We start from the raw sequence: 23,465 nt of genomic DNA on the forward strand, positions 1-23,465 counted from the left end.
CCTCTACGCTGGGCCCGGGGGGTCACCTGACACTACTGTTCAGGGATGGTTTCAGATGACATGCTTGTCACTCTGAGCACAGTTGCCAAGCACTTTTTTCCCCTTCTTTCTGATAAATATACGAGCAGCACTAATTGCGTAAGTACTGTATGCCTCTGAGGGGGTGTGATACAAAGTAAACCATGGTTACTTTAGTTAGGGACGGGTCAGGCTCAAGTTCAGGGTTAGGGGGCAGAGAGAAGAGGTTGGATATGCTTAACCCATTCTGACCTGAGATCAGATTCATACGGGGTTTCCACTGGACACACACTGGTCTGATCAACCCATTCTGACCTGAGATCAGATTCTAAAAATGTCAGTCGTTCTTCGATTTTTCAAAAAATAGCAGACCTACAAGCTCGTAGCGCGCCACTCGGTGGCGCGCTATGAGCTTGTAGATCTACTATTTTTCAATAGCTAAAGCATAACATGATGCTAACACAAAAATGGGTTCCCGATCAGAATGGGTTAATGCAAGATAGTAGATGTTACACAATATGTATTCATTCAACCATCCATTCATCTAACCACATGAACCCCTGGCATCCCCAAGGTGTTTCTTTCTGGGCGAGTCATAACAGGTGAACATTCAACACTGTAGATTTGCCATTTTCCACTCGAGCATAAATGGGTAACTTCGCTTGATGCGACCCACTGGTCAACATCATGATCTGAATAGTAATACTGGTTTAGTAATGATTGATGCTGTTCCAATTCCAAACAAGAACGTTTACACGGCCTGTTTTAATGACTACAGTTCAGTCAGATAACTCACAAATAGATTGAGACTAATAATAACATTCTAAATGCAAGAGTGAATATTATATTTGATCTTGGCGTTCAGGCTCTGCTCTGCGCTCGGCACATTAGCAGACAACCATTTAAGAGCAGGTGGATATACATCTACTGTGGTGTATAACAAAGTCCCCCCAGGGCAAACAGAAAGGCTTAGGGGAACAGCCTTAGCCTGTGGTGCTGGTGGGAGCAGACAAAGAACAGACATACATTACAACATCAGTGACAACACTGACAATAGGAGGAGGAAGTACAATGAATCAGGTGAGCTTAAGTATAGACCGCCAGTTGATCAGCAGCTGCTTGACAGTGTCATATCCCACACACACACATGCGTTTATTTTAACCTCCACTGACTGCATTTAACTCTATTTTATTTTTGCATGTCCAATAGTTAATATAAGTATTACTAAATGCATTGGAAATGAAAAAATAAATAATAATATGCCTTTATTATAACATTTGTGCTGGGGGTTTGCAGTAGTGTGCAGATACGCGGGGCACGGTCGGTGGCACAGTCGGTATAGTGCTGTCGCCTCAGCTAGAAGGTCCTGGGTTCGATTCTCCTCCGCCAACCCGTCATCAGTGCCCGTACCCGAGGCGGGGGTTGGCGAAAGGGCCTTGATGTGTGGAGTTTGCATGTTCTCCCTGTGGCCCCTATAGGGTAGGTATACCCTCACAAAAAACATACAGTAATCCTGGTCTCTAAAAGACCTCCCCCTGGCCAGCCGGGGCGCCTGATGGAGGGGAAAGGAACTGGTCGGAATAACGTGTTCCTTCCACGCGCTACGTCCGGCCGGGGAAACTCTCCCCCGTCAGGTGAAAAGAAGCTGCTTGGACTCCTCATGCATAGAAGGAAGCATGAGGTCATTCCGCTGCCCACCCCCCCCCCCCCAGGTTGGCAGAGGAAGTGTAGCAGCCAGGACTACATTCGATAATTGACACTGGGTGAAGAAATGGGTTGCAAAATGGAGTGAGTAGCATGGACACTTATTGAATGTAAATTGTTAGCTGTGACTCACGCTGGTGGCGATGTCCTTCCATTCCTCTCCTCTCTGTACAGAGTGGGCCAGCAGGAGACCGATGCCGCGTCGCAGCGCCGCCCAGCGCCTCCAGAGGGCGCCCAGCTCGCCATCCTTGCCTACTTCACAGCCCTGCACGGGACAGCCGGTCCCCAGCTTCTCCAACATGGGAGTGAGTCCTCGGAGCTCCGTCATCAGGGACTGCACACCGCAATGGAGAGAATAATAGTATTATAGGTAGGTACAGGCCGCTGTTGGTTTCATCCACTAAAACTACGAGAGAAAAATGTTCGTCGACTACCTTTTTCCACTGACGAAACAAATAAAAACCAGACTAAAATGTTTGGAAGGGACTAGTGGACAAGAGATCCAGTACAAGTCATTTTACACTTGGTTGCGTGCTGAAAATAGCAGATTTTCGCGACGCGCTGTGGGCTTGTAGATCAGCTATTTTCAGCAAGTTAAAAAAGTAATTACGACGGCATCAAGGCCCGCCAAAATACATTTTAGTTGACTAAATCAACTCTAGATTTAGTCGACTAAAATCTTATGATTAAAACTAGAATAACACTAAAACATTCCAGCTGACTAAAATGTGACTAAAACTAAATGAAAACTATTCAAGAGACTATGTACTAAAATCTAAATCTGCTGCCAAAAACAACCAGTGGTATAGGCAGTCAAACAACAAACATTAATATTAATAATATTAATTAAATTAATAATAATGATAATACTGTTCTTGGTGTGACTTCATGTGGGTTTATGCCTCGGTGAAACCGTCATACAGTTTATTTTTAGACTTATGACTCTACAAATATCTCACAGTGCAGATTTAAAGAGCAGTAAGATCTTAATTAATTTAGGAGAGTGTGCAAAATAGAACCAGTCCATCCATTACGGGCCGGGCCCTATATAAGGAAATAAATAATACTAAAGGATTTTACTGTGTAGAATAATTCAGATACCCTGAAATGACTTTGTTGCATTCTTGTGGTAAACATCTGGGCACGTGCAATCACCCTGAGCAAGTTCAAACGAAAGCTATCCTATGACTGCTTGTGCAATCTGATACAGGTACAGGCTGCAGGTTCAGTACAGTACAGTACAGTACAGTACAGTACAGTACAGTACAGTACAGTACAGTACAGTACAGTACAGTACAGTAGAATCCACTGAATGAGTTCTGTACCTTAGCTCGGTTCTGTTGCTCCAAACATTCCTGATATGAGGTCACATGGTCCGTGCCACTTTCTGCCAGCTTGGCTTCACATCTGGAAATAAGCCGTCGTATGTCTTGGTGCGACTCTCTGTGGCTGCAAGTCCTGGCAGCACACCTACACAGACATACAGTTACAGTACATACAGTAAGATAATACACCTACACCACGGACACACGTACGTACATAAGATAATAAATACACCTACACGGACACACGTACAGTACATAAGATAATAAATACACCTACACGGACACACGTACGTACATAAGATAATAAATACACCTACACGGTGTAACATCTGTGCCCAGAGTCACATTGGTTCCATGCATTTTTTGTTTGCTATGCACAATTTTTCATGTATTTTATTATTTTCTACCAATCCGTTGCACTATGAAATGTTGCTAATTATCTGCTGGACTATGCTACAAGAAGCCAGTTGGATACATGGGTTGCTATGGCAACCGGCAGTGATTGTGAAGCCCCGCCCACAGCTCACCTGGGGTTGATGGGCAATCACAATGTTTGGGCCACCTGGGGAGTTTGACTCAGGCAGGGCAGAGTGAAGGAGCAGGGAGACAGACAGGCTGCTGCTGTTGGGCAAGAGGAATATTTCCCATGTTCTTGCCTTTCTTTCCCTTTTGGATTGTTCCCTTGATTTGGATTATTCCCTTGGATGTGGATTATAACTCTGGATTTAGAGAACTTCTTCCTTTCCTGGAGTTGGATATTGGATATTGGACCAGACTTTCCCAAGGAGTTTAAGAGTGGCCAGAGGAGACTGGCCACACTCTACTGGTTTGGATTTGCGTTATTTTTGGGCACCTGAGTTTAGTTTGGACACTTTGAGTTTAGTTTGGACAGTGCTACCTTTTGAGAGTTTTATTTAATTTTGATCTGATTAAGTGAACATTATTTGATAGTGCACTTGATTTTCTTTTGATTTAATAAATCACAGTTTAAGCTTATTTGCTGATTTGTTTAGTGATTATTATTCTGAACTGACCCACCACCTCCCTCATTTTGCTATAATTGGTTTATTTAATTGTTATTATTGTAATCGTTATAACGGACACACGTACCTAGTGTAAGATAATTAATAGTTGATAGCGATAAAAGCAGAAACTAGGTATCATTTGGATATGGATTGAATGTAACATGAATATTGAATAATTATGGCAGTGGTTCCCAAACATTTTCATGTCAAGGACCCCCAAATTGACACTAATTGACCCCGCGGTTTGCCCCCCGAATTAGGCTACGGTCCCCTATTTAATGGCAGTTCTATCTCTGGGACCCCAATGTATAATGTAAAATCACTGTTAATTGTACACTCTCAGAGTTACAGTCACATAAGGGTCCATTTAGTTGAAAGTTCCTAACGATCATTTAGCTGGGGACCCCCTGGAACTCCCTCAAGGACCCCTGGGGGCCCCCGGACCCCACTTTTGGAACCACTGGAATATGGGTCATTGATATTGAAAATGGCTTGATAACTACATTTTACCAGTACATTTTCAAGCATGTTTTTAAAATGTGTCACCAAAAATAAAACCTTTCCTGGGAGTTGAACAAGAACGTAAACTGTGTGTCAAACTATTGTAGATCTCAGATCAATCAGGTGAGTTATCAGTTCCCTACTGTGCCTCATTCCCATAAACTCTAGTGTATTAACCCATTATAGAAGAATATTATCAACCGACACAAAACCAGCACAAAAGCCTCGACTGTAATTATGATTGATGTGGAATTTCTGGCCAAGAGGTAGTCATTCTCGAGGTTAGGTTATGTTACAACAAGGTATCGGATTATGGATTAAAATGCAGCACTTAATTCAGACTTTTGTGCCCCGGGATATTTATATAGAAACTTCTAGAATCTACGTAGATGGCAAGATGCAAAGGTCAAGACTTGCCCTGAGAAACACAATTCACCCTGAACAACCTTTTGCAAACAGACGTGAGGAAGAAAAGCACGTGCTTATTGTTGATGTGCATTTCAGTTCATTGTCAATGGTTATCATAGTCTAGAAACTAAAATGTGTATGATGCAATCCATATTAACACAGAAAATAGTCCTTTCTGTATTTTTCAGCCTTTCTCTGTGTCCCTAATGCATTTTGTGTCCAAGAATCAGCCCATACAGTCTATCATTGACGGCCTTATGAACCTGATTCATATTTTCTGAAGTCAGGTTCATGGATTATAGATTTTAGCACAATGTCAGCAGGGTTTTAGAGAAACACAGACGATAAGAGGTCTCAGTGTGTCTGCTGTGAAAGGAACATACACATTACCTAACAACAAAGAGGTCATTATGCTTTAACATGGAGGTTTAGCAGTTCATCTTCTTTTTATTTTTTTTAATGTTTTTTTGTGGCTTTCGCTTTTTTTTTTATGGAGGGGCAGACAGTAGGCTGACAGGAAATGGGGAGAGAGATGGGGGGGGGGGGGGGGAAGACATACAGTAAAGGCCGTCGGGATCGGGAGTCGAACCCGCGGCACACTGACAGACTGGATTACCAGTCGGGTGCCCAGACGGTTACGCCACCGCCAGCAGTTCATCTTCAAACCTAGATAGCAGCATGACGTCACAGCAAAATTACATTATTATACATTTTCAAAACAGTATACAGTAGGTGAGAAAACCACACCTACCTTTGCAGTGCCTCCAGTCTCAGCTGGGCCTGGGCTTCCAGCGTGGCTCTGCCCACCAACAGCTGGCTCAGGATGCCAATGTGGAGCTGCTCTGCCCGCGGGCGGGAGAGGCAGCATTGCAGGGGCACCAGGTGCACCAGATGGCTGATGTGTGCACCCAGGCTGTCTTCCAGAGACGCCAGAGCCTCCTGGGTCTGCCTCTGCTCCTCGGCGCAGTCGGAGAACCCTCCCCGGGCCGACAGGAAGGTGGCTTCAGCGTTGTGGAGGAAGGCTATTGCACCCTGAGCCGCCCAGAGGTAATCCTTCAAGGCTTCTCGAGCCTGAGACAGACTCTCCTGTAGAGACATCAGTATTTAATCACCATTAATAAATACCGGTAAATACATATATTATTTGGCTGTGGAAATCACATTTCACATTTTGCTTGTGATGGCAAATACAATTGAAGAAAAATGTATATACTATATACTACAAAACATAATACAAATAATAAAATACATGTATTTATTGTCATGTCGTTTAGCTCACCATCCGTGTATGGGATGCCTGCGTGGTTGCATCTCGGAGGCCGTACAGTTCCACGTTTTCCCCCAGTTTAATTGTTTCTTTCCTTCCCAAAGCTTCCAACACTCGCATCCCAGACTCCAAGTTCCTCCAGATGACCCAACACCTACGCAGGGCAACATCTATGGCCTTTTCATCCGGACACACCGTCTCGGCTGCCTCCAACTCCCGCCTCGTCCGTTGGAAAATGTCCATCAAGGCACGCAGCTCAGTGTGGAAGTGGAGACCTTGGATAAGCTTGCTCTCCACATCTCTGATGTCGGCGGTGATGGCGTGCTCCCAAGAAACCAACGTCTCGACAGTGCTGCTGATCCCGTGCCTCTCAGAGTGAAGCTGGGAAGGGTACAGGTCCGGAGCGATGGCTTCCAACTGGTCTGCCGCTTCTTGACACTGGGTCTTCACCAGAGGAAGTTCGACCAAGAGCATCTGGCACAACCTGAACCTCTCGCCCAGGCTTACGGACTTATCTTTGGCATGCTGGAGTCGCTTCTGTGCGATGTCCCTGGATGTCTCCATTTGTTTCTGGAGGTGCACATACTTGTCTTGCTCCAACGTTTGGCTGTACAGCGCCTTGCACCTCTCTTGCAGGTCCTCGATGGTGCACAACAGAGAGCTTCGCTTGGCCTCCTCGCAGTGCTGAAGCGACTGGACTTGACACTGATGCTCCATTAGTGTGTGTTTCAACAGCATAGTAGATGAGAGTGTTTCCTTGGTCAAAGGGAACGTCTGGTGATTTAAGTCAGTAGATATCTGCTTCAAGCTGGCCCGGACGGCGGCCAACTCTTCATCTGAAGAGGTCCGCTCGTGAATCAGCTCCTCCAATTCCCAGCTGGTTGCTCGCTCGTGAGCGGCCATTCCGTCCAGCTCTGTCCAGAGACCCGAGACTCTGTTTATCAGGAAATGACTTTCTGCCGGGTTCAAAGTTATCGCTATTTCCTTACCGATCTCTGCCAGGTCTTCCACCAGATTCAGCTGGCATTCGGTCTCTTCTGTGGCCAATTTGTGCATTCCGAGTCTTCTTTCCAACTCTTTGACGTCGGCTTTTGACGCCTTCTCTATGTGGACACAGGGGTCTCTTTTGACATGCACTTCTGCTAGCCAGGCCTCCGTGCCAGCCAGTTGGCTTAGTAGATTCTCCCTCTGCTCCAGGTCTTTCTCCATGACCTCCAGAGCATGAACGGAGCTTTGAGCAACGGTTGCATACAGTTCCTCAACCATCTTCAGAGAGGTGCAGACTTGGTGGCTTTCCTCCTGGTCCATATCAGAGGTCATCATGGCCTTTATTTCTTCTACTTCTGATTGCATCTTGGACCGCCTGGACAAAATATCGGACTGAAATGTCCTCATCTCAGCGATTTGGATGCAAGCCTCTTCGGGGAAAAGTGCCAATGTTTTCCCAAATGTGATGTGGTTCTCCGCCTGCTTGGCCCACATGACCAACTCATTTAATTGCTTGGCGATGTTAGCTAGTGAAGGGATGGCAATGCTTAACTGTAAAAAAGTGTGCAACTGGTTCACGATGAAGTCCAGCAAGGGCCTCATGCCGTTAAGAACACGCTCTATCACCTCTTTCTCCTTGCGGCCGAGTGCAAAGTGCTCCAGAGCGTTGAGTTGGGACTGTAAGTGCAGGAAGCGGCGTTGATGTGCCTTCAGGTCCGAGGCGACTCTAATCCGATGGGGCATCTTAGCGGACTGGAGCAGAGACGGGATGCCGTTGAGCGCAGCCTCCAGCTCCTCCGCCTCCTTCAGGAGGAGGGAGGACTGGGAGGAGGCGACGGCGGCGTGCCTCAGGGCTCGCTTGACGCTCCCCTCCAAGAGTCTCCATTCCTCCTGCACGTCCCCGAGCTGGGCGAGGAGAGCGCCCGAGCTCTCGGCGTCCGTCAGGTGGGCCGACAGCCGGCTGCACGAGCGGAGGAGCTCCGCCATCAGGCCCCGTTTCTGCTCCATGGTCAGCAGGAGGACGTGGAGACGTCCAGCCTGCAGGGCGCTGCTTCCCAAAGCATCTCTGTCCATGAAGCAGAACCAAATAGTTTTAGTCATCAAATAATGATTTTCTAATTATGTGACCGGGGACAGTGGTTTGATATACAAGGGGGACATGGTCATTTTTCAGTTCTTTACATATTATGAAACTGCACACTGTAACCGTTCATATGATGTATTGCTCATTGAAATTGGAAAAAAAAATGAAGAAGATATGACCATCTGAAACATTCTTTAACATTCCAACTGTGTTAATGTGGCTAAAAACGAAAACCACAAAAAAAAAGAAAGTAGTTTGGACTATTGTAAAGTTTCATTACTGCCGACTTGTGGTTGAGATCACTGGAAGCGGTCACATAATGCTATTTTCAGTTTGTCTTTGTTCATCATTATCATAATACAATGAAAAGTTATGTTTCTGACTACTGGGTAATGACATTTAGCAATGTCTAATATGGATTAATTCCAATAACATGTACAATCATTTTGTTCTAAAAAGCAGCACTATGTCACTTTTTAACAAATATATATATATAGCATATTATGTCCCACATAAATACAAAAGGTACATGACATATGGATTTGACTATAGATTTGATTTGACATCCATCCCACCCAGCTCAATTATCAGGCTTTACTGGAGATGGGTCATACGGCGTGGAGGGCAATTCTTTCAACGTGAAATGATGCATTCAAGTTCAGGAGAATAAACAAGATGTCTTATTTATACAGGGGCAATTCTCTTAATGCTGCCTTCGAGTACGGCATGGAGACGGGGGCATTTGTGTTTTTTTTAAAAGGGCAGGGACTCGAGACCCCTTTTCATGTCTATGCACATGCCTGCACATGCTGCTTTAAATAGATTTTTTTTTTACCATCGCTTTATGGATTGAATGTATCACTCAGAAGCCCGATTGGAAACACTGAAACCCTTAAAGGGACACTTCACCCTTTTTGCAAAAAAATATATGTTAATGACGTTTAGAAGCTTTAGATCACTTTCCTGGGGGTATTTATGTGTGTAATATGTGGTTTTATATATTTTAGATTGTAGCAGTGAGCCTGTTGTCTCTGATGTCATGGACACTGGGCTCACTTCCTTCCTGGACTACATGTCTCAGTAAGCAGACTCTCCCCCCTATCCACAAGGAGGAGCAGTGCACCAAAGAATTATGGGAATTGTAGTCCAGGAAGGTAGTGAGACCAGTGTCCATGACATCAGAGACAACAGGCTCACTGCTACAATCTAAAATATATAAAACCACATATTACACACATAAATACCCCCAGGAAAGTGATCTAAAGCTTCTAAACGTCATTAACATATATTATTTTGCAAAAAGGGTGAAGTGTCCCTTTAACCAATGATTAACTGTAAACTTCTCCAGGTTTTACTCACAGGTTCAGCTTCTCCATCTCCCCAGCCAGGACGTCCAGGAGGACTCGTATGGCCTTCATGTTCTTGTGATAGTGTGTGACCTGTTCCTGCTGCGCGGCCTTGACCTGCACCGTGGCGGAGGCGTCCAACAGGGCGGCGCTCCACTGGGCCTCCATGTTCCTGAGCACCGCGGGGTCCTGGAGCCCGGCGCTCTCCAGCTTCATGGCCGCTATTTGCTCCAGCACGCAGAGCCTGTGCTCCTGAAAGGGATTGTGACATAAATAAAATAAAACTCTTAATTCTTTTAGGTTTTCAGAGCTCAATTATACACCCCAAAAAAACATTCAGTAGGTTTTTTGGCTCAAATAATCAGATTGTCCTGCTGACTGTGATGTCACAGCCTGCCATATATATGACAATGGGATTTGCCAGCAGAAGTCACTGTTTTCATAGCGGATCAAAAAGGCTTCACAGACACAGAAAAAAATCCCAGACCACAGAAAGTCCACTGAATGCTCAAAGTTCAGGTTGTGTGGGTGTAATTGAGGTCATAAAACATAAAATAAAAACAAAAAAATTATGAAACCTTTAAAGCAAACATCAGACAACCTAAGATTAGGATCATTCTGTCTGTTGAAATGTAATACATAATACATAATACTATTTTGTTTAGCTCATTTTTATCCCAAAAGTCAAACAGCACAAAGTGGTAGGATTAGCAATGCAGAGCATTTACACAAATACATTTTGGCATGCCTGACACAGAACTCCATATATAGAGATGGGAAAAGGGACACAGAGAGACAGATACAGAAATCTCCTTATATGGGCATAAAACGGGTATTGCGTAGCCGGGTGGGGCCGTCATTAACGACTTGGTGCTCTATAGCCGGGCCGGGCACCGGTCTAGTAACAATAATTAAAAACTAATAACCAATAACCAAAAATAAAGAGAGCCATACAAAATGTGTCCACGAGGTGCCTATACCCACTGTCACTTCGTACCGCTTTGCTAGTTTGTACATCTGCAAAAAAAATATTTTCTTTATCCCACGATTTTGTAACCCATTTCTCACCCCTGTGTCAATTATCTAATCATGTGATCCTGGGCTCTACACACCCTCCGCCAACCTAGTCCCCATATACTGTATGTGGGGGACATGGGGAGAGCAACGGACTTGGGGCTGTATTTTGCGTGTCTTAAGTACCAGGTCTTATTACCTAACTTGAGTAAACTAAAGACCTGGAGGCGTGATCAATGCCATTTGGCTATTCTGAGTGGCCAAAGAGCATTGATCACGCCTCCAGGTCTTTAGTTTACTCAAGTTAGGAAATAAGACCTGGTACTTAAGACACGCAAAATACAGCCCTTGAACTCATGCTACCTGTTAACATTTTTGAAAGAACCTGAAAGGGTGAGAACTACTGGAGGCATTGTGGAATGGGCCTCAGGTCTTACAGGGACATGTCCCTGCTGGAAGAAACTCCAGTCACTCATCTATGTGTAGTAGATAACAGTTAGTAGCACAAATGGAAATGTTCACCCTCTGGCCAGAAGCATACCGGTAATGGAGTAACTGTGTGTTTCACTGACTAGGGTATGCCTGGATTGCTGAATTCCTACCATGCCCATCATGCTTTAGTGCACTTCCCCTCCTTGTGGAGAGGGGGGAGGCTGCATGGAGGTGTGTAGTCCAGGAAGGAAGTGAGACCACATTGCAAAACGAATACCATATTATGGTATTCGTTTCGCATTCGGGTTCTTGGAAACGCCCCCCAGCCACTGCGTTAGTTTTACTGAGGTTAGGTTTAGGTATGCTTTACTGAGGTTAGGTTTAGGTATAGTTTTACTGAGGTTAGGGTTAGGGTTAGGTTTAGGTATAGTTTTACTGAGGTTAAGGTTAGGGTTAGGTTTAGGTGTAGGCTGTCAATCACAGCGCACCATTTACTCAAATGCGAAACGGGAACCATATCAGCCATTTTCATGACAGGTTTTTTACTAACAGGACTAACATGAACATGGCATCATTACTAAAATGTCAACAAACAAAAAAACATAATTACATACATAAAAAAAAACCCAGGAAAGTGTTTATTGTGTCCTAAACATCATTAAAATAATCTCTGGGTGCAAAAGGGGAGAAGTGACCCTTCCAGTTGGCCAATGCTCACCTCTGCCTCCTCCAGTTGTGTGTTCATGGCAGTGACACTGAGCTGGGCCGGCTGATAGCGACACCTCATCACCCTCATCACAGCCCTCTCCAGCTGAATCTCTGCTTCTCTAGGAGAACACTCCAGGTGCCACGTTCCATCCATGTGCTCTGCCCTCTGGAAAATAATATGCAACAATAATAATATGGAAATAAAGGGGGAAGAAAGCAGTATCTCTTATTAGGGTTGTCCACGATCGACAACCGATCGTGATCGGAAATCGGGGCCGATCACCTCATTTTCAAATTGGATCGGGGATAAAAAAAAACATGATCGGAACATCCCTAGTATCAATATATCTATATCATGATATAATTACTAAATTAGACTGGATATTGTCTGTGATTTTGGATATTGTACTATTGTGATATGGCATAAGTGTTCAATAAAAATGTAAATATCAGATCGGGAAAAATCGGTATCGTCGAATTGGATCGGGAGCGAAATGACCTTATCATTGGGTATCCCTTATCCCTTGCATTCACATGCACGCATGTACGCAAACATATGATATATGTTTGTGTGCAGTCAAGATATGCTTTGCTGGTAGTCTGTGTATATTACTGTATACACAGTACAGTATACAAAGGGTCTGGTAATGACCCGATACCCCAACAGGAAATGCCCCTTCCTCTGCCTGTCAGTGGCATCTTGGGAACACAGCATCACATCACCAGGGCAACATCACATTTAACTACCCAAGTCTTATCTATTCACTAATCCATGCAGTTATAAATGGTGGATGAAATATCCATTTATGGAAACAAATACAAACTAAAGGAACTGTGAGTGTTTATATTTGAGAGTAAAACGTATCAGCAATAATCTATTGTACCGAGTGCACGGCGTCAACATACTGTAGTAGTGACTGAAATACTGTTTGATACAATAATTCTATTGTCAAGCCTCTGTGTCTCTCTCTCTCCCTCTCTCTGGAGGTACTCTATTGAACTGCTGAAGCAAATAATTCAAACTTTGTGAAAAAGGTGCAAAGACAACATGTTTAACATGCTCTGACACAGCCCGTGAGTCAGTCAGCGCTCGGGGAACAAACCTTCTATTCAATTCTAAGAAGCCTAACCTGCTCTTAAAAGCCACCGTGATGCAATAATACTCACGTTTGTGATGTCGCTTTTCTCCACCAGCGCCTGGATTTCAGACAGGATGCCCTGCATGATGGAGGACTCCGTTGATCCACCTGCGCTCCCCCCTCCAGCCCCCGAGTCAGACATCGTCCCGGCAGCAGCCACCCTGCCCTCGGCTTCGACTACTCCTTCTCGCTTCTGCAGGAACGAGGATAAACGCGGTCGAAAAAAGAAGGGTGGTGGTTACATCTTTTTTTCTTTTTTTTTTGTGCATAGTTTCTTTCCCATGTTTGGCACAAGATAACAACAAGGCTTCCTGTCCTGTCTCTCTCCTTGGTCTCAGTGAACGCTGGTGAGCAGCAGACTGCAGCCGCCCGGCGACTCAGTGTAGCTATTAAACACAGGAATGTGCCGGAGCTGGGAGGGAGCTGTCTGCCCCTGAGGGCGAAAGGCCCGGAAAAAAAAAACACACACTCTCTGCCAATTCTTCAGAATATTATGACTGATTTATTAGTGTGTTTGTTTTAGGTTATGTGTGGGTACAAACACCTGAAATATCAGGTCAACCGTCACATCGATACATAGGTAATTGGGGATGTGCGCCTTATAAAAACGTTGCAAGTCCTGTAGCACCCAAGGCGTGCCTTTAGAGCTGGGCGGAGGCAGACAGGGAACGTATTGTGGGAGGTGGACTCTGCCACTGGCAGGTGACTGATGTGTTGGGAATGTGACGTCATGAGAAAGTATCTGTAAAAACAAACATTTACATTCACTCGTCACCAGACATTCCTGTGGCAAACATTCTGACCTGAGATCAGATTCATACGAGGTTTCCCACTGGACACACACTGGTCTGATTAACCCATTCTGACCTGAGATCAGATTCTAAAAATGTCAGACCTACAAGCTCGTAGCGCGCCACTCGGTGGCGCGCTATGAGCTTGTAGATCTGCTATTTTTCAATAGCTAAAGCACAACACGATGCTAACACCAAAACGGGTTCCCGTTCAGAATGGGTTAACAGAAATCAATGTCGCTGCAGTTCAAAGCATCCAATAGTGTTGGTGTACTTTCAGTTTTTAAATAGATTATGTTTGTATAATATACGGTAGATGTTTAGGCTGGAATTCAGAGCTCATGTAATGTTACATGCCATGTCAAAAGCAAGTTAATGAAAGACTACCGACAATAGAAAATGTCACAACAGAAACAGTACTCTTTTTTATCTAGTGTGTAAAGTTTTGGGGTAAATTCCATCATTTTTTTTTTTTTAATACTGTTTTTATTAGGCATTTTTGTTCGACAATTTCAGATTAGATAAAATTCCATCATTTATTGATAACTGATAACCTTATATCATTGCAGCTCAATTTAATGTAGAACTTTGCAGATTTAATGATGGCATGTGGATGTGATGATTTTCTTTTTTTAAAGCATCTCAAGTTCGTTGGTCAAAATGTCAGGATCTCTTTACAGCAGGCAGAAGGATCCACCTACAAATGTTTCACTCTACTCTACACAAACTCCCTCCGGCCTCAGGCAGAAGGCTGAAAGGTAAATGTCTATGTAAAAGAGAAGACCAGGTGTACAGGTGTGATTCATGCTAGTAAGGACAATAAGCTCTCTCTGTCTCCCAGCATCAGTCAAGCACACTTTTCAGTAAAACGCCTCTCTAAACCTGTAATATCACAGATTTGCTTTTACTAAAAAAAAAGAGGTTTGTATGTGTGCATGTATACGTTTTGTGCATTAAAGGGACACTTCACCCTTTTTGCAAAAAAATATATGTTAATGACGTTTAGAAGCTTTAGATCACTTTCCTGGGGGTATTTATGTGTGTAATATGTGGTTTTAGATATTTTAGATTGTAGCAGTGAGCCTGTTGTCTCTGATGTCATGGACACTGGTCTCACTACCTTCCTGGACTACAATTCCCATAATTCTTTGGTGCACTGCTCATCCTTGTTGATAGGGGGGAGAGCTGTCTTACTGAGACAACATGTAGTCCAGGAAGGAAGTGAGCCCAGTGTCCATGACATCAGAGACAACAGGCTCACTGCTACAATCTAAAATATCTAAAACCACATATTACACACATAAAGACCCCCAGGAAAGTGTTCTAAAACTTCTAAACGTCATTAACATATATTTTTTTGCAAAAAGGGTGAAGTGTCCCTTTAAGGTGAAAGAGAATACGGAGTGGACCTTCAAAGAATAAAGAAGAGCAACTAAAAGATATTCTTTGATCAAAAAGAAGAATATTTTACCTCTCCCCGTGTTCCCTCAGTGGATGCTACCTCCAGCGCTGCATGCAATTCCGACTCCCCTCCAGCTTCTTGAAACTTGCGGTTGTCCTGAGTTTCTCCTGGCGTGTGGTTGTTTGCAGCGTCTATGCTTTCGGTGTTATTGTCTGCATATGCCTTGTCTTCCATTCCTCCGCCTACGATATGAATGCTCTCCGTTTGTAAGGTGTCAGTAGCCATGTCCTGCTGCGCGGCAGCTACACTCGTACTGCGAGTACTCAGGAGCTGTGTTTGCATTAAGGCATCCCCCTTGAGCACCGTTTGCCCTGCAGGGCCATCCACAGCACACATGACTGAGCTCTCTGCCTGCTCGTCTTTTACGTGACACAAGTCAGTCATTGCTTCACCTGCTGTGATACCTGGACAGGTTATTGCATGTACCGATCCAGCAGGATCCGTGTCAGATGCAGTCACACAAACTGATTTGTGAATAATCAATTCGTCACTGCCTGCAGACTCGGGACTTTTGCAGAAATGGCTTTTCACGTCTGTGCATTTGTGTAGTTGTTGGGACCCTGTAAAAGTTATTTCCATTAATCGAGACTCCTTTGACTCTGGAATATTTGACTCGAGGTTTTCCTGCACCGCTTTGTTCGATTCACCGTCCGTTGTTGTAGCACTCCTACTTTTATTTGACAAACTATGCGTGGATTCTTTCTCCGAGCGCTCTCTGCAGCTCTCACTGTGCTCAACCTCCTGTGGCTGACACTGAGGCGCATCCAACACTATTGTTTTGGAGTCATCGTCGCTGCATTTATCTCCCGGATGAGAAGAATGGGTAGCTACATTTGTTCTGGTCTCAAACTCTGACATGTCTGTAAGCTCAACATCTGCAGAGACAGGTGCACAGGCGGGCTGAGCTTTCAGAACCGGCTCCACGCCACTGTCAACATCTGCAGAGACAGGTACACAGGCGGGCTGGGCTTTCAGAACCGGCTCCACGCCACTGTCAACATCTACAGAGACAGGTACACAGGCGGGCTGGGCTTTCAGAACCGGCTCCACGCCACTGTCAACATCTGCAGAGACAGGTACACGGGCAGGCTGAGCGTTCAGCACGGTCTCCACGCCACTGTCAGCCTCTTGGTTCACCACACAGGATGTGACATCAGCACTTTCACAGAGAGCATCGGAGGCACTTTTCTGCAATTTCTTTGTGCGTTTCTTCCCCAGACAGTTGACGAGGAACTCTCGGTGTGCGGTCACCCACTGCACGGCTTGTTGAAGCTGCAGTCCCTCGTCAAGGTCTGCCTGTGATGGAGAACACATGCAGGGTCACCAGGGTGACTCCGAGAAAAATGCTACAAACTGAAAGTTCACAGTTGTGACATTGTGACATTTAACTTTCAAGTTTCTACATAACGTTCATAGATCATGTTAAATCATTATGAACAGGAGCATCCTTATCCCATTCTGACCGGGAACCCCTTTTGGTGTTAGCATCATGTTATGCTTTAGCTATTTAAAAATAGCAGATCTACAAGCTCATAGCGCGCCACCGAGTGGCGCGCTACGAGCTTGTAGGTCTGCTATTTTTGAAAAATCGAAGAACGACTGACATTTTTAGAATCTGATCTCAGGTCAGAATGGGTTCATCAGACCAGTGTGTGTCCAGTGGAAACCTCGTATGAATCTGATCTCAGGTCAGAATGGGTTATACTGGGGGCAAACATTCAGCAATAATACAAGCTAACCTTAACTCTAAATCTGAAGTCCTTAAAATAGATGGATGAACAGATGGATGGCTGGGTGAGTGAGCAGATGGATGAACAGATGGATGGCTGGGTGAGTGAGTCTCACCTGTGTGGGCTTGGATGTGCTGGATTTCACCCTTTGGTTCCATTGGTCCAGCTGGCTGAGAGCTTCTCTAACTCTGTTGCCTACGCGCTCGGCAGTCTCTTGCTTCTTCTGAAGAATGCAGGAGAGGATGCTGGACACCATGTGAGACAGGATGGAACGGTGGGTACAGTGGTTAACAAGACAACTCACCCCGTTTCTGTTTTCCTCCCAGAATTTTCCCCAGTGAGGGGTGGGAGAGGCTGGACAGCAGACGGCTGGACTTTGAATTTCTCTAACTATAAACTTTCATGACAGCAGAACAGCCAAAGTACAAATATAATTTATGAAAAGCTACTACAGTGAAGTCTGTTCACAGAAGTTGTTGTAGGATATGTGGGGATTATCTGACGAGGTACCATTTGAGGGGGCAAAACCTTACATATACTAAATTGTTTATAGGATCAATATAAGTAAAATAATATAGCCTTTCCACAGGAGTATCTTTTTATATTTTTCCAAAAATAATACAAACAGCAAATAGCATATTATTACAAAGTTATCCCCCTCACTGGTGAAAATTCCGTGAGGAAAAACGGGCAAACGCCGGGGTGAGTTGTCCAGTATTCGTACAGTGGGGAAAGACATTAAGACAATTTGAAAACAATTGCATCCAACAAACAAGGCCTTTTCTATGCAGCTATTGTTATGGGGATGACCAAACATCAGGGTTACCACACACTTTTACCAATGAATTTCCCAAACTTTACGCACTAGTACACATTAGGCTGCAATCACGCTGGCCGTTTGTCGAATAACGACTTACTGTATGTTACATATTTCGTGTAAATTAAGTTATACATGTTTTGGAAAACGTTTTAGCCAAAAACAATGCATAGTCGTCTATTTTTACAGGACCCAAACCTTTTCCAGGACAGAAAAAAAATATTTCCAGGTATTTCACGACCGTGGGAACACTGACACATGTATGAAGCGAGGTGGAAGATGAAGGAGCATTACTTAATGTACTTCACTGTACCTGTCATGTTCTGCAGGAAGCGTTTCTTCTGAGACCGTCGACCCTCCTGGGGTTCGCGGGTGAGAGAGCTCCTTCAAGTTGCCGTCATAGTCCTGGGAAAGAAAAGATTTTCTCAGTTTGGCATTTACTCTTATTATACTATAATCAAACTGTTTTTCATCAGTGTGTGAGGCTGGATATATAATAGCCGAAACCCCATACTGTATGTCATCTCGTGAGACATGAACAAGAACGGTTTTATTAGATTTTCGGAGTGATTCTTATTTCCGACTGAGACTCTCTTGTCTTTGATTTGTTGAACAGTTTATTGGGTTAACACGCCAGAGTGGTCAGAGCGGTGGTGATACAGTAGAAACAGGTTTACCTGTATCATATCCCACTGCTGTTTCAGTCTGTCGAAGTCACCAGTCGTGGCATCATTTTCGGACAGTTTTTCCAAACTGTCAGCCAAGTCTTGTAAGCAGGATGTCTTATCTCTACTTGGCTGGTCTCCTCCTCCTCCTGGGGCCATGTTCTCCTGAACCCGCGCCAACGTTTCTTTAATGCTGCTCTCCAGCACCCCCTTCTGGGCCCGAAGGGCACTGACTTGCATGGAGATGGTGGCTTGGGCTTCAGCTGTTGTTGAACTTGCCAGCAGGAGAGAGTCCTTCAGAGAAACGAGATGAAGAAAGTCCTTCTCTGCGTTTGCCATTTCTCTGAGCAAAGCCTGCAAAAGAGAGATGTAAAAAACTGTAGTTTTAATATCTTCTATTGGATGGGATTAACCAATTCTGGACGGGAACACCTTTTGGTGTTTTAAGCATTATTGTTATACTTTAGCTATTGAAAAATAGCAGATCTACAAGCTCATAGCACGGCACTTGAAAAATCGTGAAAATGTCGTGCAAAGCTTTGAATATATATTCTTTCAGAGCGAACGTTTTTAACTCAAAACTTTGCTTCTGGGGGCTCCCTGGAAGAACGTAATTTTCAGATGGGGGTCGGTAGCCAATTACATATAATTTCTGGGGTCCTTGACATGAAAATGTTTGAAAACCACTGACATAGAAACATAGGGAACATAGAGATATGAATTTGAATTTAATTTAATTTCAAATTCAATTCAATATAAATATAGATAAATAAATAGTGTCCCATTGGAAATAAAATAATAGTAAAACGAAATGAGATATTAACATTGACGTTAATACTGACAAAATCTGGTATATATATCGTCTCAATGTAGGCCTATGTGTTTTATGTGTTTATATAAATAAAATAAAACATAATTAATGTCCCCCTTCAGTGACTGTATTAACTCTCTAGGACAAACACCTCACCTCCAAAGGCTCTGCATCTCCAGCGGAGCCTTGTTGCTGCGTGTCCAACATGGACGTCCTCTCCTGCAGAGACGTTACAACGCCGTAGCAGTCCTGTAACAACCGGCCACAGCCTTCTTCTTCACACATGCCTTGCTCAAGTGTCAAACACACGCCCTGTTGGACAACGCACCAATTAGGCCTATACAGTAGGTACCATGGTGAAAAAACATATTTTGCACTTGTTTAGCACCTTTCCAGAGCTAAAGGTTACTTTAGAGAAGCACCAATAGGTGAAGCAGTAAAGAATAATTAGGTCAGGTCAAATCCAGATAGTAAACATACACACAAGGGTAACCTGGAGCAGATGTACAGTATACCACAGACATAAGTACAGTAGATGCCACATTGGCCAAATGGGACGTTTGTCAAGGTTCTCATTTTGTTATTGACCCTTTACACGAGAACGCACACTTTATGAAAACGCTATATAGGTAACGGGCTGCCAAATAGACCAGTCACCCACATACAAGAAGAAGAACCAGGTATAGCACCCCCCCCCCTTCACGCAACCCTATCAGGGTTTTGAATGATGCTTCCAGACCACGACGGGGTTGTGGCCGTCGCTCACTGCCTGCTTTCTACTAACACATGGAGGTGACAGACAGGCTGGCAGGCAGCCCAGAGGCATGCAGGCAGAGCACACCACGGGATGGTTACATGTTTTATAGGATTAGGATTGATTTTAAAATTATTTTACTTGTCTATAAAGCTCTCAATGGTCTCGCACCTTCCTACCTACATGACTGCCTGCCTAAATATGTCCCAAACCGCCCCCTAAGGTCTTCCACTGCTGGCCTGCTCGCTTTGCCAAAAAAGATGGCAAATAAAAAATACGGGGAAGCATGGAACAAGCTCCTGCACTGTACCTTCGACAGGCAGCCTCTGTAGACATTTTTAAAGCTCAGCTCAAGACCCACTTCTACAACATTGCTTTTAATTGATCTTTTATTTTTTTATTTTTGTTATTCATGTCCTCACTGTATTGCATTACTGCTTGTTTTTAATGTTGTTGCCTTGCTTTTCTTTTATCCTCCATTTTTCTGTAAAGCACTTTGAGCTGCATTTCATGTCATGAAAGGTGCTATACAAATAAAGTTTTATTATTATTATTATTATTATTATAGTACATTAGGCTACATAAGCGCTGCTGCCACCTACACAAGGCATTTACCCTTTTCTTTTATACTCATTGCTGTCCATGTAAGATAAGGTGAGGGGTACTTGTCAGTTGTCACAGTGTATGTTGTTACAAAAACTCAGCAAACTTCTCCAATTATCCAATTCCAATCAGGTGAAATGACTCACATGGAGTTGTGTCTCCAGCGTAGACTGACCAGTCTTCAGTGCATCCCAGGAGGCATCCTCCCACGTCGGGTTGGCGTTGGTTCGCTGTGCGAGTTCCTTCCCCTGTTCGGACAGAGCAGTGAGAGCCGATCCAAGGGATCCGGTCTCGTCCAGCAGTTCCTGGGCCCGACGGCTGGCCCGTCTGCGCTCCCCGAGCCCAGGCCAGGGGAACGCGGCGGGGAGCTGGGCTGTCTGCTGCCGTAGACGCTCCATCTCGTCGTGGGCGTCTCGTCTTTGAGACAGGTAGGAGGACGCCAGCTCGGGCTCAGCTTGAAATGCACTGAACCAAATGAACGAGAAACAGGTTTTGTCTTTTAACCCATTCTGACCTGAGATCAGATTCATACAAGGTTATTTCACTGGACACACACTGGGTCTGATTAACCCAATCTGACCTGAGATCAGATTTAAAAAAATGTCAGTCGCTCTTCGATTTTTCAAAAAATAGCAGACCTACAAGCTCGTAGCGCGCCACTCGGTGGCGCGCTATGAGCTTGTAGATCTGCTATTTTTCAATAGCTAAAGCATAACATGATGCTAACACCAGAATGGGTTCCCGTTCAGAATGGGTTAAGTTAACATGACTGTTGGAAAAGGATCTTAACATCTGCTACTATAAACAATAATACATGTTGATGATGTTGACACTGACATGGTTGTCCAGGGATTCATATCCAGTCATCCTTTTTTAAAAGGACCACTTCACCACTTTTCAACCTATATCGTCATATAATAGGTCCTCACTAATAATCATGATAAAATGGCACAATTTCTTTCTACTCAGTCTGTGTCTCATAGGAGGGCTGTGGGCAGTTCAGAAACCCGTCCACCAGTGACATCATTGACAGGGAATCCAAGCTAATAGAAAACACAGGCTTTCTAGTCCTGAAAAGTTGCAATGCGAAAACGGAAGCCATCGTTCTCAACTTCTCACAATAATAAAAATCAAAAAGTTAACATACAGTACTTCAGTTTCTTATATTATAGTTCTATATAGTTTGCATAATATCATATTTGAACAACAATGCATTGATACAGGACTGATAGATTAGTATAGGTTATGTATTTATGGATACATAACACGATTGTTTTGAAGGCAGACACTTAATTGCTATAAGCAATAATATGTCAACATTTTAATGACTTTTTATTTTTTTCGTTTTGGGTAGCAATGGGTAGAACGCTCCCAAAGAATGTTGTTCCTAGAAGCTTTGTCATTGGTCGATTTGCCTGTCTACTTCCTGATTGAAAGTTTTGAAATATTATTGCTTATAGCAGCTTTAACCATCATCATATACATCATATATACTCTTAACATTACCTTTTGAGGGCCTCCATATCCCTGTCTATCCTCGTCTCTGTCTGAGACAGGAGCTGCCGGGTGACGCTGACTCTCTCCTGCAGCCGCAGGCCTTCCTCGGCCAGATGTTGGAGGCTTTCTGGGCCCGCCAGGCGAGCCATGACACCCAGGTCCTCCAGAAGGCCTTCAGCCTCCACCTCCTGCCTCTCCATCTGGGCACACAGATCCTGCATTCGGAGAGAACGTTATTTAAATGGGACCTTATGGGGAGGAACTGTATGTACTGTATACATAAGAAATGTACAGTCATTTTCAGCGAATGCACAAAGGACATAAAGTTATGATACTTTATACTTCAGGGCTACATGTCTTGATTATTTTTTTTAACAATCATTCTATTGATGATTTTTTTTATTGACGATAAATCGAATAGTCGAGAAGCACGTTTTCTTATCATTTATTTCATTGTTTATATTTAAAAGAATCAGTGTGATTTAACTTAGAACCTATTTTACACTTGTGACATACAGAAATACTGAAAATAGCCAAACTACAAGCATTGCGACGGGTCGTGAGCTTATATAGTACAGCTATTCTCACTACTAATGTCTTCCTCCAAAACTGAACCCCTTTTGGTGTTTTAAGCATTATGTTATAATTTAGCTATTGACAAATAGATCTACAAGCTCATAGCGCGGCACCGAGTATGAACCTGTAGTTTTTTTTTTTCTGTTTAAAAAATGAACGAAATCGTGAACGAAAGATATTTCTTTAAATTTCGACGTCAGATCTAAATGGGTTAACTGTGACACTCCTTACTGTAATGTGTGAGTGAGCGGTCAGGAGGTCCGAGGCCCTCAGGCTGACCAGTGAGCGGTGGATGTGCTGCAGAGTGAGGTGGACCTCAGACATCCGGCTCAGGACCTGATCCTTCGCCGCTGCCAGCTGCCTGTAAACATCCTCCGCTTCACAGAACAGGTCCTTCACCTCCTCCATCCTCTTCTTCATCTGGCTCTCCACCACCTGGATCAGAACCAAACCACACACGAGATCAGAACCACACACACATCTGGCTCTCCACCACCTGGATCAGAACCAAACCAACACACGAGATCAGAACCACACACACTTCTGGCTCTCAACCACCTGGGTCAGAACCAACACACGAGCAGATCGAGCAATCTGGATCTATGGCTTTACTTTCATTGTAGAAGCTTTTTGTCCACAAGCGGAAAATTCAATCCACTTGAAAATGATTGAAATTAATGCACAACACCACATCATCATGTGGTGCAAGAATGAATAAAATGATCGTCCACCAATCTGTCTAATCATTGATAAATTAGCATGTAACATGTCACATGTCACAGCTACAGGTGTCACAGAAA

At 44.0% G+C, this 23,465-nt stretch overlaps 1 protein-coding gene across 2 annotated transcripts in view; it reads right to left on the minus strand.

The window, feature by feature from the left end:
- LOC308334451 (nesprin-2-like) overlaps positions 1 to 23,465 on the minus strand; it is a 60,372-nt gene that overhangs the window by 30,822 nt on the left and 6,085 nt on the right. For both annotated transcript variants that reach the window (XM_080791207.1, XM_080791206.1), the window contains exons 8-22: positions 22,897 to 23,100; positions 22,099 to 22,304; positions 20,739 to 21,057; positions 19,392 to 19,547; positions 18,437 to 18,778; positions 18,073 to 18,164; positions 17,058 to 17,187; positions 15,222 to 16,508; positions 12,988 to 13,152; positions 11,831 to 11,986; positions 9,680 to 9,918; positions 6,262 to 8,302; positions 5,734 to 6,068; positions 3,049 to 3,193; positions 1,857 to 2,057 (exon numbers count right to left, since the gene is read on the minus strand). In XM_080791207.1, coding sequence (XP_080647333.1) covers positions 1,857 to 2,057; positions 3,049 to 3,193; positions 5,734 to 6,068; positions 6,262 to 8,302; positions 9,680 to 9,918; positions 11,831 to 11,986; positions 12,988 to 13,152; positions 15,222 to 16,508; positions 17,058 to 17,187; positions 18,073 to 18,164; positions 18,437 to 18,778; positions 19,392 to 19,547; positions 20,739 to 21,057; positions 22,099 to 22,304; positions 22,897 to 23,100 — 6,018 coding nt within the window. The remainder of the gene's footprint in view (positions 1 to 1,856; positions 2,058 to 3,048; positions 3,194 to 5,733; positions 6,069 to 6,261; positions 8,303 to 9,679; positions 9,919 to 11,830; positions 11,987 to 12,987; positions 13,153 to 15,221; positions 16,509 to 17,057; positions 17,188 to 18,072; positions 18,165 to 18,436; positions 18,779 to 19,391; positions 19,548 to 20,738; positions 21,058 to 22,098; positions 22,305 to 22,896; positions 23,101 to 23,465) is intronic.

This window comes from Protomyctophum bolini (genome assembly GCF_963924005.1).
Source record: "Protomyctophum bolini genome assembly, chromosome: 19".
Lineage (NCBI taxonomy): Eukaryota > Metazoa > Chordata > Actinopteri > Myctophiformes > Myctophidae > Protomyctophum > Protomyctophum bolini.